At 39.1% G+C, this 16837-nt stretch overlaps 1 protein-coding gene across 1 annotated transcript; it reads left to right on the top strand.

Annotated features, from left to right (window-relative positions):
- The first annotated feature begins 2064 nt into the window (after positions 1 to 2064).
- On the top strand, positions 2065 to 16810 carry daw1 (dynein assembly factor with WDR repeat domains 1). The gene is made up of 13 exons (XM_048982406.1): positions 2065 to 2144; positions 2419 to 2491; positions 8846 to 8990; positions 10503 to 10561; positions 10666 to 10788; positions 11024 to 11123; positions 11396 to 11503; positions 12333 to 12439; positions 12513 to 12615; positions 12799 to 12913; positions 13242 to 13318; positions 16339 to 16501; positions 16632 to 16810. The coding sequence occupies exons 1-13, from the start codon at positions 2105 to 2107 to the stop codon at positions 16664 to 16666; spliced, it is 1248 nt and encodes a 415-aa protein (XP_048838363.1). The 5' UTR covers positions 2065 to 2104; the 3' UTR covers positions 16667 to 16810.
- The last annotated feature ends 27 nt before the right edge of the window (positions 16811 to 16837 follow it).

Genomic DNA, 16837 nt, shown 5'->3' with positions numbered 1-16837 from the left:
CATAGGTCGTCACCTTTACAATAACCCAGTTTGTGAAATTTCGTCCCTGTTAGATTTTCCATGGTCAATCGTAAGTGGTATTATTGCAAAGTGGAAGCATTTAGGGAAAACACATCTCAGCAATGTATCACAACAGGGTCACCGAATGCCAAGGCCCATAGTGCATGAAATTCACCAACGCTCTGTTGACACAATTACTGCAGGGTTCCGAACTTTATCTGGCATTAACCCCAGCACAAAAACTGTGCAACGGCAGCTTCATGAAATGGGCTTCCATGGCCGAGCAACTGCAAGCAAGCCTTACATCACTAAGCCCAGTGCCATGTGTTGGAGAGAGTCGTGTAAAGCATGCAGCCACTGAACTTTGGAGCAGTGGAAATGTGTTCCCAGGAGAATGGCAGCTGTTATAGCTGCAAAGGGGAGACAAACTCCATTTTGTTCCCTATAGATTTAGATGACATGTCATAAAAGTTCTTGCAGGTGTAATGGTCCGGTGTCCCAATACTTGTCCATATAGCATATAAATGGAACTCTGTACTGCAAACCAGAGTTCTAATCCCTGTCTGCCATTGAAAGTCCCTATAATGGGCATGAAGGCTTCGGAACTGGATCTTGGCACAATGAAAGATGATGGCCTAATCTGAGGAATCCCATTTTGCCGCATCATGTACATGGTCTTGTATACGTCAAGCATCTGTGGGATGTGTTGGACTGGCAAATCTGATCGCTCCCCGCTCCCCCAATACACAAAGGAGTCTGCAATCATCATTAACATAAACATCTGTGATTTTTGCCACAGTAACCCATATATTGGTATATATTAGCCAGGATAACCTCCATTCACATCGACAAGTCTTGGCCACCGAAAACACTATTACCGGCTCTCATGGATCAGGTCCCCCATCCCTGGCACAGAATGTCCAAGGTGGGCCCATCAAACCTGTACATCAGCAGGAGATCAAAACATCTGTGGTTATAATGATGATTAACATCACACAAGCACACACACTGTTATTCAGTTATTACAAGTGGTGCACAGCTGCACATTTTGTTTGGTTTTAGTATGATTTTCGATTTTAGTTGATTTCAGCTATATGTTTTAGTTAACATATATATATTGTACACATATGTATACACACTCACAAATTCTGTTGAACCACCCCCCCCCCCCCAAAAAAAAAAAACAAAATAAAAAACTTTGAATAACGTGTACATTTTTTTTACATCGTTTACAGTATAATATGTTACATTTAACCCAGGACTGTGTTACAACTTTCACCGAATATAGGGTAAATTGCAGCATTTCACTCCATGTGTTTGAGGCTAAACCATTCATTTTCTGTTTCTGATAAAGAAATAAAAGCCTGCGTCAGTTAATAGAAGACAAGTGGTAATTTGTATCAAAATTTGAATGCGATTAGATAGAAGAGCTCCTAGGTACATGCAAAAATGTCAAAAAAGAAATCTTACAACCATCCCCGGTCTCCCCTATTCGTAATGTACTGTTACTATTTCACACGTATTTTTGTATTTTCAAATTACAAATCAGTTTTAATTAAATACATTTTCTCACACCGGTATTTTGTATTTTATTTTGTTACATTTGATAAGCAAGTATTTGTAATTTGTAGTAAAATACTTCTTGATGTAGTTGTGCCCATCTCTGCCTGAAAGCATAATTGTCTGTAATCATTGACATGAGCTCTTCAGTTTTGGTGCCCACCACCAATTTAGCTGATAACGGAGGATATGCACAAACAGATATTTGTGTCAAGCTCATCCGTGTTCATATGGGCATGGAAAACACATCCAAAGAATTGTCACTTTGCTCGCAACTGACACACTGATTTATAAGTTACACTGAAACTACGAGATAGCGTCTTAGCATACATTTCTATCCAGCTTCCAGTACCCGCGCATATCTAACTATAGCCACTGTTTGCCAAATAAAATATGGTAAAATCCATTCAAGTTCATTTTAAAGATTTAAAATAGTATCAGTTGTAATACATGAAATGGCGCTGCGTGTGCCGTATAACAAAAGCTTGTGATCACATTGCGTTGTCATGGTGACTCTCTGTTTACAGTCTCCGACCTGATTGCAATGAAGCTTAAGCGATTTCTCCTCAGATATTACCCCCCAGGTATTGCAAATATATTTTTATTATGCGCTAAACATTGTTTTCTTATTAATGTGTATTATTATTATTAAACTAGTGTGTGAATTTAACACTTCAGTAAGCCTATGTATTTGTTTGGCAATAGTATCCCGCTTTCTTACTTTCTTGGCATTTAACATAACCAATTAAAATTTGAATAACGTTGCTAAAAGAAGAAAGCAATTAAATAAACATTCATCTAATTTTCGCTAAGATGGTCTTCTACGCTCAGCTCCTACATAAACGTGTACCTTTACAGGAATAATCCTCGAATATGAGAAAGCCGGGAAATTTAATACGAAGTCTATTGATCTGCTGGATTTATCTCCGGGGTAAGTTCTGCTTCAAGATTAATTCTGTATAATATGCGCACAATTTAAATATACACAAATATCATTTTGACATATGCAGTTTGTATAGTATATCGTATGTAGAATATTGTACGTTCAGCCGGATATTTTGATCAGCCGGATAGCCGTTGGAATTTAAGGTAGTCTGCACTAAATATAAGTGAACGAAGAAAAAGTCTATTTACAGGTTTTCTTTGCTTTGGCACATTTCATGAAACATGCTTAATATTATCAAGACTAACAGCATTTCTCAAACAGTTCATGCATATAGTAGAACACTATGATTTAGTTCCAAAAGCCTGTAACTTACCCAAAAAAAATTAAATCGTGTCTCAAAAGCAAATAATTCCACCAATGAATTATACTGCCACCAAAATGAAAAGTACAATTTGCATTGTTTTAATCTTGAGCATCAAAGTGCTTAGATTTATTGTCAGTATATCAGTGTAATATGCTCCTGAGCTTCACAATTCTGAATGATAGGCCTAGTCAATTACCACTTTCTCATTTCTCAGACAACAGATTCAACATTGCAAGGCTCTGCATTACAGTATATAAAGTTCACTGGCAAAAGAAAGCACTCGCTCGCATGCATATGTAACATCTTCAAATGTAAAAACATAGGACAGTAGCAAACAAAAAAGTCACACAGCACTGTATAACAGAAAAAACAGCAAAATGGCAACACAAGAACAAAATCATACCAAATCATGTACCATGAGTAGCAAAAACACAACAATGTCGTATCACTGCAATTTATTGAATATATTTTAAAATCATTTTGATAGCTTGGTTAACGGTTTTGCATGTGGTGGATAATATGATGATCACATACATATATATAGTTTTGGGTGTAAAATTATTACAGTGGAGAAATTACATAAATTATTTAACCAACAAGACTAAAGCAACTGAAAACTGTGCCAAATGAAGACAAGTGTACAAAACCATGTGCATATATGAACTAAAACATCTGGAAATACTATTTGAGAAATGTTCCAAAAACAATCGAAAAAAACTGTAATACTGCAGAGCATGGTACTAGCGGAATGGACAAGGGCCAGAGTGCAGAGCTGCTATTTTAGACCAGCAACAGTTTCCAGTTAAAGGACTATGGCACCACACTTAGTAAAATTAAGAACAGGAAAGTGGTAAAAATATATGACATATTTGTTAATTATGCTTTTGCAGTGTAATTTGTGACATTCATCCTGGTTGGCCTCTTTACATGTGCAGTGTTTCATGTATTTTGTTCATTTGCTCAATAAAAATAAAAAAAAAAAAAAATAGGACTTTCGCACATGTTCCAACAGATTTCACTGCCCGTTTTGTTTGTAAGTGTTAAGAAAAATATATAATGTTAGGAAGGCTAACTTTAATGGTATGAGACTGAAATTGGAAAGTAAACTGGATGGAGTTAAACAATAAAACTGTTGAAGAGGCATGGAAATTTTTTAAAAGTGCAAAATGGAAAATAACTAATGATGTTGGAACAAAGTAGGAGTATCTGAGTATACAGGTTCAGTTTAAAAATAATATTATACTTGCTTAGAGGAATGTCCAAATAAGATTGCATTGTAGGCTGAGGATGGCATTTATCCCAATATTTTAACTCCAAAAGCCGACTTGTTCCTCATCTCAGCGTTATCTATGGCCAATATATGTGTAACTGAAGCTGATGTGCTACAAAACCTAGCTAAGCTCGAAATGAATAAATTATTGGGCCCTGATGACATCTTACTTATAGTTTTAAAAGAAATGAGGGACTTTACTAGCATAACTGGAAAAGTAATGCAAGCTATAATCCAATATTAATTTAAATTACAATAGTATATTACCTGGATTCAAATAACATTCTGTGGGATAACCAACATGGATTTAGGAGAGGTAGATCCTGTTTAACTAATCTACTTGAGTTCTTTGAGGAAGCTAGAAATTGATCACAAAAAGGCCTACGATGTCATCTACTTAGATTTTGATCTACTTAGAAGACTTTTAATGTTGTCCCCTACAAACAGCTCCTGCTAAAGCTCAAGGCTGCAGGGATTTTAGGAACTGTAGCAGCTTGGACTGAAAACTGGTTAACAGACAGGAAGCAGCAAGTAATTATTTGAGGCACAATGTCACAGTGGACCTGCGTTCATAGTGGGGTACCGCAGGGTTCAGTTTTAGGACCACTGTTATTTGAAATTTGCATTAAAAATATTGATACCAATACATACAGTAATCTGCTTAAATTTGCAGACAACACCAAGGTGGGTGGTGTAGCAGATTCTGAACTAGCAGTACAGAGGCTACAGTGGGATCTTGATTTAATTAGCAACTCGTCTGATACCTGGCAGATGAAATTTAACATAGATAAATGTAAGGTGGGGGCAGCATGGTGGTGCAGTGGTTAGCACTGTTGCCTCACACCTCTGGGACGCAGGTTCAAGTCTCCTCCTGGGTCACATGTGTGCAGAGTTTGCATGTTCTCCCCATGTCGTCATGGGGTTTTCTCCAGGTACTCCGATTTCCCCCCACAGTCCAAAAACATGCTGAGGCTAATTGGAGTTACTAAATTGTCCATAGGAGTGCATGTGTGAGTGACTGGTGTGTGAGTGTGCCCTTCAATGGGCTGGCCCCCCATCCTGGGTTGTTCCCTGCCTCATGCCCATTGCTTCCAGGATAGGCTCCAGACCCCCCGCGACCCAGTAAGATAAGCGGTTTGGAAAATGGATGGATGGTTGGATGGATGGATGGATGGATGGATGGATGGATGGATAAATGTAAGGTAATCCATGCAGGGAGAAGAAATATAAAGTACAGATATTTTATGGATTCCACTGAAATAAAGGTAGCTGATTATGAGAAAGACCTGTGTGTATGTTGATGCTTCCTTGTCCCACTCTCACTAGTGTGGAGAAGCAACAAAAAAGGCCAATAAGATGTTAGGTTACATCTCTAGGTGTGTGGAGTTTAAGTCAAGGGAGGTGATGCTATGATTGTATAATTCCTTGGTAAGACCCCACCTGGAATATTGTGTGCAGGTTTGGTCACCATACCTTAAAAAGGACATGACTGCCTTGGAAAGGGTGCAACATAGGGCTACAAGAATGATTCCTGGTTTTAGAGGAATGTCTTATGACGAGAGGTTAGCTGAGCTGAATCTGGCTTTAGCCTTAAATAATAAAGTTCTGCCACTCAGTGTGACTGCTGATCTTAATGTGATGTGGGAGACTGTCTGTGATAAGACCCTGAAGGCTGCTGAGTGTTGTGTTGGTGTTGCTGGTGTTTCCAGAATGAGGTGCTTCATCTCGCAGGGTACTGTGGATATCATCAAGAGGAGTTTCTGCATGACTTGATGGCAGCTGCAGTCTACCAGCAATGAGATAAGCATATAAGGCATACATATAAGAGGCATATAAGAAGGCATTTGAAAGAATAATCTATGAGCAAGTGACACATCATCTGTGATCTAGCAATCTACGTCCTGCTTGTAGAGGAATTGAAGCATTGTGCACATCCAAATCTCTTCCAAGGAGAGTCGCAGGCTGAGAGTTGGGGCTGGTGATGGCATGGTCCTTACGGATGACACTGCAGTTGTGACCTGGAGGATTGGCTACTTGGAGCAACTGATTAAAGCTGATGCTCCTGCTAGGACATTGGACATCTCTAGGTCGACGTTTCTTGAGGCTGAATCTCCAATTAGCTGTAAACCACCTAATCTCACTGAGATTGCATGGGTGGTGAAATAGCTAGGCATAGGGAAGGCCGCAGGCATCTAGTATCTGGGGTGAACTTATTCAGTCTGTCCTCCTGGCAGTGCAAGCAATTCTTGCTTCCATTTGGGAGAAAGGCTGAGGTTATCCAATCATCCCTACTGACTAGAAAAGGGGACTTGTTGTTCCTATCTAGAAAGTGTAGGGTGATTGCCTGGATTATGGCAACTGTAGGGAGATAAGTGGGTAAGGTTCTTGCTAGGGTCATCCTCAACAGGATCCGTGATCATTTGCTCACCTATCAGTAACCAGAGCAGTCTGGTTTTATGCCTACGAAGTCTACCATTGATTACATTGTGGCACTGAGAGTCCTCATTGATTGTGAACATGAATATCGGCAGGGTTTCTTTGTAGCCTTTCTTTTGTAGCCCTGTGGGATGTCCTGAGACTTGGTTGGATCCCCACTGAAGTTGCTGGACATCAAGGCTGGCATGTACACCTGTACTGTGAGTGCTAGAAGCAGTACCTTCGTGTTCTTCCCAGTAGATTCTGATGTTCATCAGGGCTGTGTTCCTACTCTTTTCAATGCTTCCATGGAATGGGTGTTGGGCAGGGTCGTGGTGCCCAGTGGCTGTGGAGCACCTTTTGGTAAAGAAAGATTTACTAATCTTGACTTTTCAGACGATGTTGTGATCTACCTTGAGTTAATGGAAGCTCTGATTGGGGCTCTTGAGGGACTGAGCAAAGGCTCTAAGTGTTTGGGTTTGCAGTTGTCCTGGACCAAAAATAAGATACAGGTCTTTAATGACCTCTTGGGCACAATAATCAGCAGTGTGTCTGTCTGCAATGAGAATGTTGACCTTGTTGAGAGGTTAAATTACCTTGGCAGTAACATTCATGGCTCTGGTGCCTCTTCATATCAAGTCAGTAGACGGAATGGAAGAGCATGGGGGGTCATGAGGTTACGCTGGACTGTGTGCTAGTCTGAGGGGTCGCCAATCGAGATCCTGAGCTGTTCCGTTGTGTGTTGGGCACAGCAATGCACTGTACAAGGGCACTCTCCCCACCCTGACCTGATCTGTGTTCATAATGTGTGTAGTCTCATGTGAACGTCAGAGGTCTGAATATACACTATCTTTCCAAATGTATTGGGACACCCCTTCAAATCATTGAATTCAGGTGTTCCAATCACTTCTACAGCCACAGATGTATAAATCAAGCACCTAGGTATGCAGACTGCTTCTACAGTACAAACATTTGCGAAAGAAGGGGTCACTCTCAGGTGTGGTACCGATAGGATGCCACCTGTGCAATAAATAAATCTATTTGTGAAATTTCCTCACTACTAAATATTCCACAGTCAACTGTTAGTGGTATTATAACAAAGTGGTAGCAATTGGGAACAACAGCAACTCAGCCATGATGTGGTAGGCTATGAAATATCACAGAGTGGGGACAACGCATGCTGAGGTGCACAGTGTGCAGAAGTCGTTCCGAAAATCCAAATCCGATAATCCAAAGCATATCAAAAGCATATCAAAGTATGTCAAAGCGAATTTTCTCATTAGAAATAATGGAAATTCAGATGATTCGTTCCACAACCCAAAAATATTCATATAAAAATGTTTAATACAAAATATAAAGTAAAAATACATAAAACAAATTAACTTTACCTTTGAAAAGAATCGCGGATGGTGTGAGGGAGACAAGAAAGAGGAGAAGAGGAGAAGAACCATTGGATCAGTTGTGATCACTTGACGCTTGACAGACAAAGCGTATATGTAATACTCATATTGCAAGACCTCGCTCGTTTATCAAGTAAAAATTTATTACAAATTTTTGCTCATCTTGCAAAACACTTGCAAACCAAGTTACTTGCAATCCGAGGATTGACTGTATTGTGAAAGAAGGCAGTACGGCTAATGTTAGAAACATGTACATCAAACAAAAGATCAGAATCTAGAATAACACCAATGTTTTTAGTACTTTGTGCAATAGGTAGTCCATCCAGATTGACTATGATATCAGATAATTTACTTCTGGTGGCTTTAGTGTCAGTAAGAAGGACCTCAGTCATGTCTAGATTTAACTGGAGGAAGTTGTCTGACATCCACTTTTTGATGTTAATTAAACATTCTTCTATTCTCTGAAGTTGCTGTCTATCAACAGCACAAATGCTTTCCTGTAAGAATGGTCAAAAATTCCCATAGACACACTCCTAAACCTTGTGGACAGCCTTCCTAGAAGGGTTGAAGCTGTTATAGCTGCAAAGGGTGGGCCAGCTCCATATTAAAACCTATGTATTAAGAATGGGATGTCATTAAAGTTCATGTGTGTGTAAAGCCTGGTGTCCCAATACTTTTGCCAATATAGTATATATTAAAACGATTTGTTGTGGTTTAGTAGACCCCTGGTACACATGACAGTCCTGAATTTCTGCGCGAATATATAACGTATTATATACATCTCTACAGAATAAGCATTTTTTTCAATCTTTTACAATGCGATCTAAATTAACCTTTTCTAAGGTGCTTCCTATTTCCCAGTCGCAATTATTTGTAGCTGTGAGCATTGCCTAATTCATGGCATTTTTTTCATTGTGGAATTTTTCTTTTATGTACCTTTATTCATTCAGGTGTGACACCGAGAAGTTAATTGACATCATCAAGGAGACAGAGCCTCTGATCACTGACTCATGCATACCTAAATTGAAACACCTCTTAAACCGGCTTCAGGAGAAGCTGAACCAGCCAGATAACCACAGGTTTTCCCTGTTTAAGGTAAAACTTATACTGTTGGGCTACATTATGCGATTTTTGAAGCTGACAGTTTACTGGCAGTATAAAGAGCAAAGTGTATTTAAAGCAGGATACAGATGGAAGAATTAATTCAGTTGCTATTAAATGTCATGTTGTATGATTAAAACTGGACAAATCTTTGACATATCAATAGACACAATGTCCATTCAATATGGGAAACATTATTTATAAAATTCAGAACTTGAAATGAAGTTTGTCCATAACACTGGCAATATAATATAGTTGAAGACACAGAAGTTATGTTTTCAAACCAAAAGGTTTGTGTTTTTACTTCTACAGTTTGCAACAGATAATATTCTAGGTGGGACACATTTCAAAAGTTCATGTGGTACCACTTTACAATAAGGCTTCCTTTTGTAAATAGTAGTAACTCATTAATAAAAGGAAAACTGTGTTTTAACTTGTTTAAAATGGTCTATTAATAATTTACAAAGTGCTACAACTTAAATAATAACCAGATTATAAACTGTTTATAAACTCTTTATATGGGAAGCCTTATTGTAAAGGTGCACCGTTCATGACATTAAAATAATCAATTCAAATACTTAAAAATCCTTTTACATAAAGTGTTTTACTTGTTACTCTAAATGTACGTTATAGGTGCTTAGTTATATAGTACTGTTCAAAAGTCTTTAGGCAGTCAAAGATAATGCTGAAAGCTATTTGTTTGGCTAGTAATCAAATATTTGCACAAAAAAAAACACACAGCGTACTATTAAAATATATGCAAATTAACAGTGACAAAAGGTCATTGAAATCATCAGCTTCAGTTCCCAAACCTCTCCTCAGTGGCACCGCAGTCATTGCATGTATTCAATAAATTACAACACCAGACCAGTTAGGTAGGTATTAACTTAGTTAATTAATTAGTTAAATAGCTCAGTGAGATATTTATTAGTCAAATGTGCATAAAATGGACGGGTGGCTGGGTGTGCTAGTAGGCGAGTAAAAAAATAAATGAGTGTGTTGGATTGCTGCTGCGAATGCTGGGATGACTGTATGAGAGGTATTGATATGGCTAAGCTACTGTAACACACTTTGACAGACACAAAATCATAGTTTCACACCAACATGAAGCTCATTTAAACATCATTTTCTTTGACTGCCTAAGACTTTTGCACAGTACTGTATGTGTCACGTATATCTAGATAGACATACAGCACACACATTGACACACATTTAAGAATGCAAATTGTCTTATTAACAAAACCTGCCATTTTATATATTTTGTAGAACTTTTTCTATATTAAAGTTATACAAAATCTTGGTTTCTTGCCTTCCTAATATTGGCCAGCCTGTTATATACAAGAACAAACCTGTAGATGGCAGTATGGAACAGAAGCACAATATTCTTTACTGCAGAGAATGCAGGATACACATAAAAATGACATTAGAACGAATTTGAATGAATGAATGCAGCAGAGTGGGGCCCTACTTTACTGTTTTCCTTACATGTTTCCTTATCTTTGCTAGAAGCTACAGGCACACATACTTCCTCTCACTAATGTTGCCTTCAATAAATCTGGAACAAGGTAGGTTTATCTGTTTTATATATCTTAAAACACTCCCCATTGTTTGATTTGTCATGAAGGACAGCAAAATAATATCGTTCTCTGTTCCATCCCACTGGCTGTAGGTTCATCACTGCCAGCTATGACAGGACCTGTAAGATATGGGACACTGCATCAGGAGCAGAGATCCATACACTAGTTGGACACAGGAATGTGGTCTATGCCATATCCTTCAATAACCCATATGGGTATATAGTTTATCACATTTACTCACTATTTACTCACAAGCCCTGTTGTTTGCTCATCTGCACAGCATACATCCTTTTAGTGATAAAGTCCTACTATAGACATACCTACTAGTGTGCTTTATATACAGTGCAACACTCTGCATACACCTACTACCATAATCAGAATTCCCAAACAGTATTAGAAAGGACACTTCTCATGATGTATCATTATTTGTTGATTTCTCATTTCCTTCAGAGACAAAATTGCTACCGGATCCTTTGATAAGACATGCAAGCTGTGGAGTGCCGAAACAGGCAAATGTTACTATACTTTTCATGGACACACTGCCGAAATTGTAAGTGTATGCTGCTTTACGCTTCCTAAAAGATTTAAATTGTACTTGATTTACAATGAGATCTAGATTACTGTATATGTTTTTAAGCCATTATTATACATTTTAGAATTAGTCACTTGCTTGGTTGTTTTATATTTGGAAAAATAATACTAAAGCTTATTTGTCTATTTCATTGCTTTATTTTATCATGGTAGTCATTAGAGCTTGCTTACAGCATGAGGCTAATGCAAATCAATGAATAATGATGTAATACAGAACATTATGTGAAGTAGGTATGTCTGGCATTCAACCCTCAAAGCACCATGATTGCAACAGGAAGCATGGACACCACAGCCCGATTGTGGGACATCGGCACAGGGGAAGAAATGGCCACGCTAGTGGTAGGTGTTTCCCACATGTATATGGCTGCGCATATTTACTACTGTTTATTGCAGTGTGAAATTTCCCTCCCTACTATGGTTCGAGACAGTGTTCTGGGTAGTAATTGCTTTACTGGTGACTGAGTTGGTAATCTAGAAATTTCAACTAGCTTTGTTTAATAGAGTTCTTCAAATGCTATGCTATGGCTGATTGTGCAGTTATCATTATGCCACAAGATACACACCTGTCTGGCACAGACAGATAATGAGGGGCAATTGAAACTGCCCTTCCCAGTCCTCAGACCTCAAGCATATAGAAATTGTTAGGTTGGATTGGAGAGTCAAAGCAAATTCACAAACAGATTGTTGCCGGTTCCTACTGAAACTTAAGCGATTTCCTCTTGTTTGTGACACTGTTATATCAGGGCAAATGGTGACTGTTTTGAGAAATCTAGCATTTTTAGTTTTCTTGTCAATTTCAGTTCCAGCTTTCACTCATTTGATATAGTATGATATAGTATATAACATGAGAATTTCCATCTGTTGTACACAAACTTTTGACTTACTGTATGTACAATACATTTATTTTGCTATTGTTTGACGTTTATATTTAGCATTATTTGAATATATAGTAATAATGAAATGTAGGTTGCTCCCTCTATCCAAAGCCAGTGGGGAACCAGGGGATGCTATTATTACCTGTACTTATGTATCCATGTCACAGCTATTGGGGATTTTATTACTGGGACAACTAGCCCAGAGGACTGTAGTAAGAATTCAGTGTCAAATGGCTATTGTATGCATGACTGCATAGTATCTCCCAGATTGTTCACAGTGTCCTTTTCCTCAGGGTCACTCAGCTGAAATTATCTCCCTATCATTCAACACGGTTGGAAACCAGCTGGTCACGGGCTCCTTTGACCACACAGTGTCACTTTGGGATATTCCATCAGGAAGGTGAGTTGAGCACAGTTGTAGTGCTGTCTCAGATGGAGTACGGTACAAGTCCTCTGCTCTTCTCTGTTCTCAGGCTCGTATACACATTAACTGGACACCGAGGAGAGATTAGCAGTGTGCAGTTTAACTGGAGTGGTTCTCTTATCGCCACTGGATCCATGGATAAGACCTGTAAGGTTAGCTCTCTGTTATGGGGTACTAAACAGCAGTCTATTTTGAAGGATAAACATTTTGTAATTTTCCTTGTCAAATAGTACTAAAAACAACAGTGGCACAACCTTATAGACTGGAATGTGTAGTTTTACCATTTGAAATGTGACTTGGTGTGTCATGCTGGTATTTTGTAATCTGACTGCTAGGTGTGGAACACATTGAATGGAAAGTGTGTGACTACACTAACAGGTCACAAGGATGAAGTGCTGGATGTCTGCTTCAACTACACTGGCCAGCTTATTGCTACAGCATCTGCTGATGGTATTGTAAATGACACCCGTGCCACAAGAGTAACAAATGAGCCACTACTGTTTATTTTGTCAGAAATGACACATCTGCTGACAAGACTGAGAGTTTAAATGGCCTGACAATATCTCTGAGAGTGAGTGTCTGGAGTAGAGTATGAAAACCTTTGGGATAAACTGCCACAGAATTTAGTGATTGTGTTCTATTGAAAACCACAGTGCCAAAGCATCGAAAGAGTTTGTCTTTATTCGAATCCTCCTGTGGAATTAGTTTCTCTAATGAGATTATATTGAGTGTCTTACCAAAAGTCCCACTGTACTAACAAACTGACTTGTCTTTATAGGAACAGCAAGAGTGCACAGTGCGACTAGAGGAGAATGCACTGTTAAGCTTGAGGGCCACGAGGGAGAAATATCTAAGGTGATGGGTCCAGGAGTTCTCTGCCATCACTGCCATTCACATGCATTACTATAAGGCTTTGTGATCTGCAGGCTAGCTAAAGGACATGAATGGCTCCAAAATCAATACCCATTCACTCCACAGAAAGTGTGGCCTGCCAAGGGCATGTGTCTTGGACAGGGATGCTATTCTTACATGTACCTTAGGTTTCATGTAATTGATATTGGGCTTCCAGTAGTGGGTTTTCGTATTCTTCCAAAATGCTGTGCAGTAACAACGTTCTGTCCTGTGTTGTTTACCTGGACATGCTCAAACGAGAATATTTGCATGGTAGTAAGGGACACATCATTTACATCCACATCACCATTTCATTTTGAAAGTCACAGCTGTTTGCTGATATCTGTGGCTGAATGAATGCAATGATCACAAACTGTTTTCCTTGAGTGGTGGCTCTGAATGTCTTTTGTCCCTTTCTCTTAGCCGTTATATTATCTTTGTATGAATTATTTCTTTTTCTCTCTGGGAGGCTTCCACCATTTAAAACCTGAAAATAAGCTTTTTTCAAAGCAGTTTTATAACACTACTAAATACATTGCAATGAAGTGGATTAAAACTATTTGGAAAAATCGGTAAAGAATGAAAACTCTGACCCTGAAATCTGGATTTATTATTATTATTATTATTATTATTATTATTATAGTTGCTGTTGTTGTCGTGTTATTGAAATATAAACTGATATGTGATCAAAGTAAAATTGCACCTGGAATCCATTGTTTACTCAGGTCTCTGGTTTACTCATTCTTTCCTTTCATCATCCACGCTTGATTCTCCCGGTTGATAGGAGTATTGTGGAAAATAGCAGTTACTTGAGGGATCACTTTTTCAGTCAATGTATGATCTGGCAACAAAAAAACTAAACATTTTGTGCTTTTTTAAGTTTATTTTTAGCTGATGTTTTACATCTTTGTAGCTACTAGCTAGTTACACTCCAAAAAGGCTGCATCCATTTAACCCCATTTATATTGTCAATACAGCAGTTCATTCCACAGCCAAGAGTTAAAAACTTCATTTTTCATTCCATTGTTGCCCTGTTTTATGTACCTCAAGAAATTGCGTACAATGATTGAAAACACTCTTCAGTTGATTACTTTATTAGTGCAGTGTCACACAATACCATGAAAGCTTCTTAATCCCAAGTGTAGAAAAGGCACCTCTCTCACTACTGGCAATCGATCTGTAGATATTGATTTTGTCTGTTGAAGGCACATATGCTGAGCTTTCCAAAGGAAACTGTGTTTACTAAAACCACAGGTATAATCTAGAGTTTAGACTAGTAAATGTTATATATTTCAAAAGATTAGCTTGGCTTGGGGGCGGCATGGTGGTGCAGTGGTTAGAACATAAGAACTATACAAACGAGAGGAGGCCATTCGGCCCATCAAGCTCGCTTGGGGAGAACTAAACTAATAGCTCAGAGTCGTTAAAATCTTATCTAGCTCTGATTTAAAGGAACCCAAGGATTCAGCTTGCACTACATTATCAGGAAGGCTATTCCATACTCTGACTACACGCTGCGTAAAGAAGTGCTTCCTTAAATCCAGCTTGAAATGTTCTCCCGCTAATTTCCACCTATGGCCACGAGTTCGTGTATTTAAACTAATGCTGAAGTAACTATTTGGTTGAACAGCATCCAAACCTGTTAGAATCTTATATACCTGGATCATGTCCCCCCTCAATCTCCTTTGCTTGAGACTGAACAGATTTAGCTCAAGTAACCGTTCCTCGTATGACATTCCTCTAAGACCAGGAATCATTTTTGTGGCCCTACGCTGCACCTTTTCTAAGGCCACAATGTCCTTTTTAAGATATGGTGACCAAACCTGCACACAATATTCTAGGTGAGGTCTCACCAAGGAATTGTATAATCTTAGCATTACCTCCCTTGACTTAAACTCCACACACCTGGAGATATACCCCAACATCCTATTGGCCTTTTTTATTGCTTCCCCACACTGGCGAGAATGGGACATGGAAGCATCAACATACACACCAAGGTCTTTCTCATGATCAGCTACCTTTATTTCAGTGACACCCATGAAATACCTGTACTTTATATTTCTGCTCCCTAGATGGAGTACCTTACATTTATCGACGTTAAATTTCATCTGCCAGGTATCGGCCCAGTCACTAATTAAATCAAGATCCCGCTGTAGCTGCTGAGCCACTAATTCAGTATCTGCTACACCACCCACCTTGGTGTCATCTGCAAATTTCACCAGTTTACTGTATATATTGGTATCCATATCATTTATGTAAATTAGGAACAATAGTGGTCCTAAAATCGAACCCTGCGGTACCCCACTATGAACGCAAGCCCACTGTGACATTGTGCCTCTTATAACTACTCGCTGTTTCCTATCTGTTAACCAGTTATCAATCCAGGTCGCTACGGTACCTAAAAGCACTGTCGCCTCACACCTCTGGGACCCGGGTTTGAGTCTCCGCCTGGGTCACATGTGTGCGGAGTTTGCATGTTCTCCCCATGTCGTCGTGGGGTTTCCTCCAGGTACTCCGGTTTCCCCCCACAGTCCAAAAACATGCTGAGGCTAATTGGAGTTGCTAAATTGCCCGTAGGTGTGCATGTGTGAGTGAATGGTGTGTGAGTGTGCCCTGCGATGGGCTGGCCCCCCATCCTGGGTTGTTCCCTGCCTCGTGCCCATTGCTTCCGGGATGGGCTCCGGACCCCCCACGACCCAATAGGATAAGCGGTTTGGAAAATGGATGGATGGATGGATAGCTTGGCTTGTTGACCAAGATAATTTTTTTTTAAATAACCATTCTGCTTCTGACCACTATACTTTGCTTAAAGTGATGTTTTCATTAAATGTCTATAATTACAAATTTTATCCATACTCTTTTTAAAGTAATAGAAAGATATGCTCATCCTGATTTTTTTTTTTTACAATTTTCACATTGTCTTCTAATCTTTCTTGTCGCTCTCTTGCAGCTCCTTAACTCCTGCATTCTTTTGCTTTTTGCAGATCTGCTTCAACCCACAGGGCACTCAAGTGCTGACAGCCAGCTCAGATAAGACTGCGAGGTTGTGGGATGTAGCTTCGGGCTCTTGTTTGCAGGTTTTGCAGGGTCACACGGACGAGATCTTTTCCTCAACCTTCAACTATGAAGGTGATATCATCATCACAGGTATTACATTTGTGTCAATGAACTTAAACTGTTTGTGCATTTGTCCATGAAAGAGGACCTGTGAGCTTATGTTTACATATATAGTTGTGCAGTTCGTGCAATTTTACATGCAGTCATTTCTCTGTTACAGGTAGTAAGGACAACACCTGTCAGATCTGGCGCTGACAGAACTATACAGTGTAGATTAGCTGTTGGGGAATGATTCTTTAAGATATGTGCAGCGAAATATATAGTGTTATTTTTTAAATTGTAACCCCATTGATTGAACACGTTGTACACACTTAAGTTTAACATATAAAGACTGCATTAACGTTTTAGATCTTTGAGCTATGGGTA

This window comes from Brienomyrus brachyistius, chromosome 17 (assembly GCF_023856365.1).
Source record: "Brienomyrus brachyistius isolate T26 chromosome 17, BBRACH_0.4, whole genome shotgun sequence".
Taxonomy (NCBI): Eukaryota; Metazoa; Chordata; class Actinopteri; order Osteoglossiformes; family Mormyridae; genus Brienomyrus; species Brienomyrus brachyistius.
This window is presented reverse-complemented; position numbering and strand designations above follow the sequence as displayed.

Bases quoted from the DNA above. Each gene is read 5' to 3' on its own strand.
- daw1 (XM_048982406.1), top strand. From the start codon at position 2,105: ATGAAGCTTAAGCGATTTCTCCTCAGATATTACCCCCCAG. The intron at 11,124-11,395 runs GTAAGTGTATGC...TATGTGAAGTAG, and splicing joins ATGGACACACTGCCGAAATT to GTATGTCTGGCATTCAACCC. The intron at 12,616-12,798 runs GTTAGCTCTCTG...TCTGACTGCTAG, and splicing joins CCATGGATAAGACCTGTAAG to GTGTGGAACACATTGAATGG.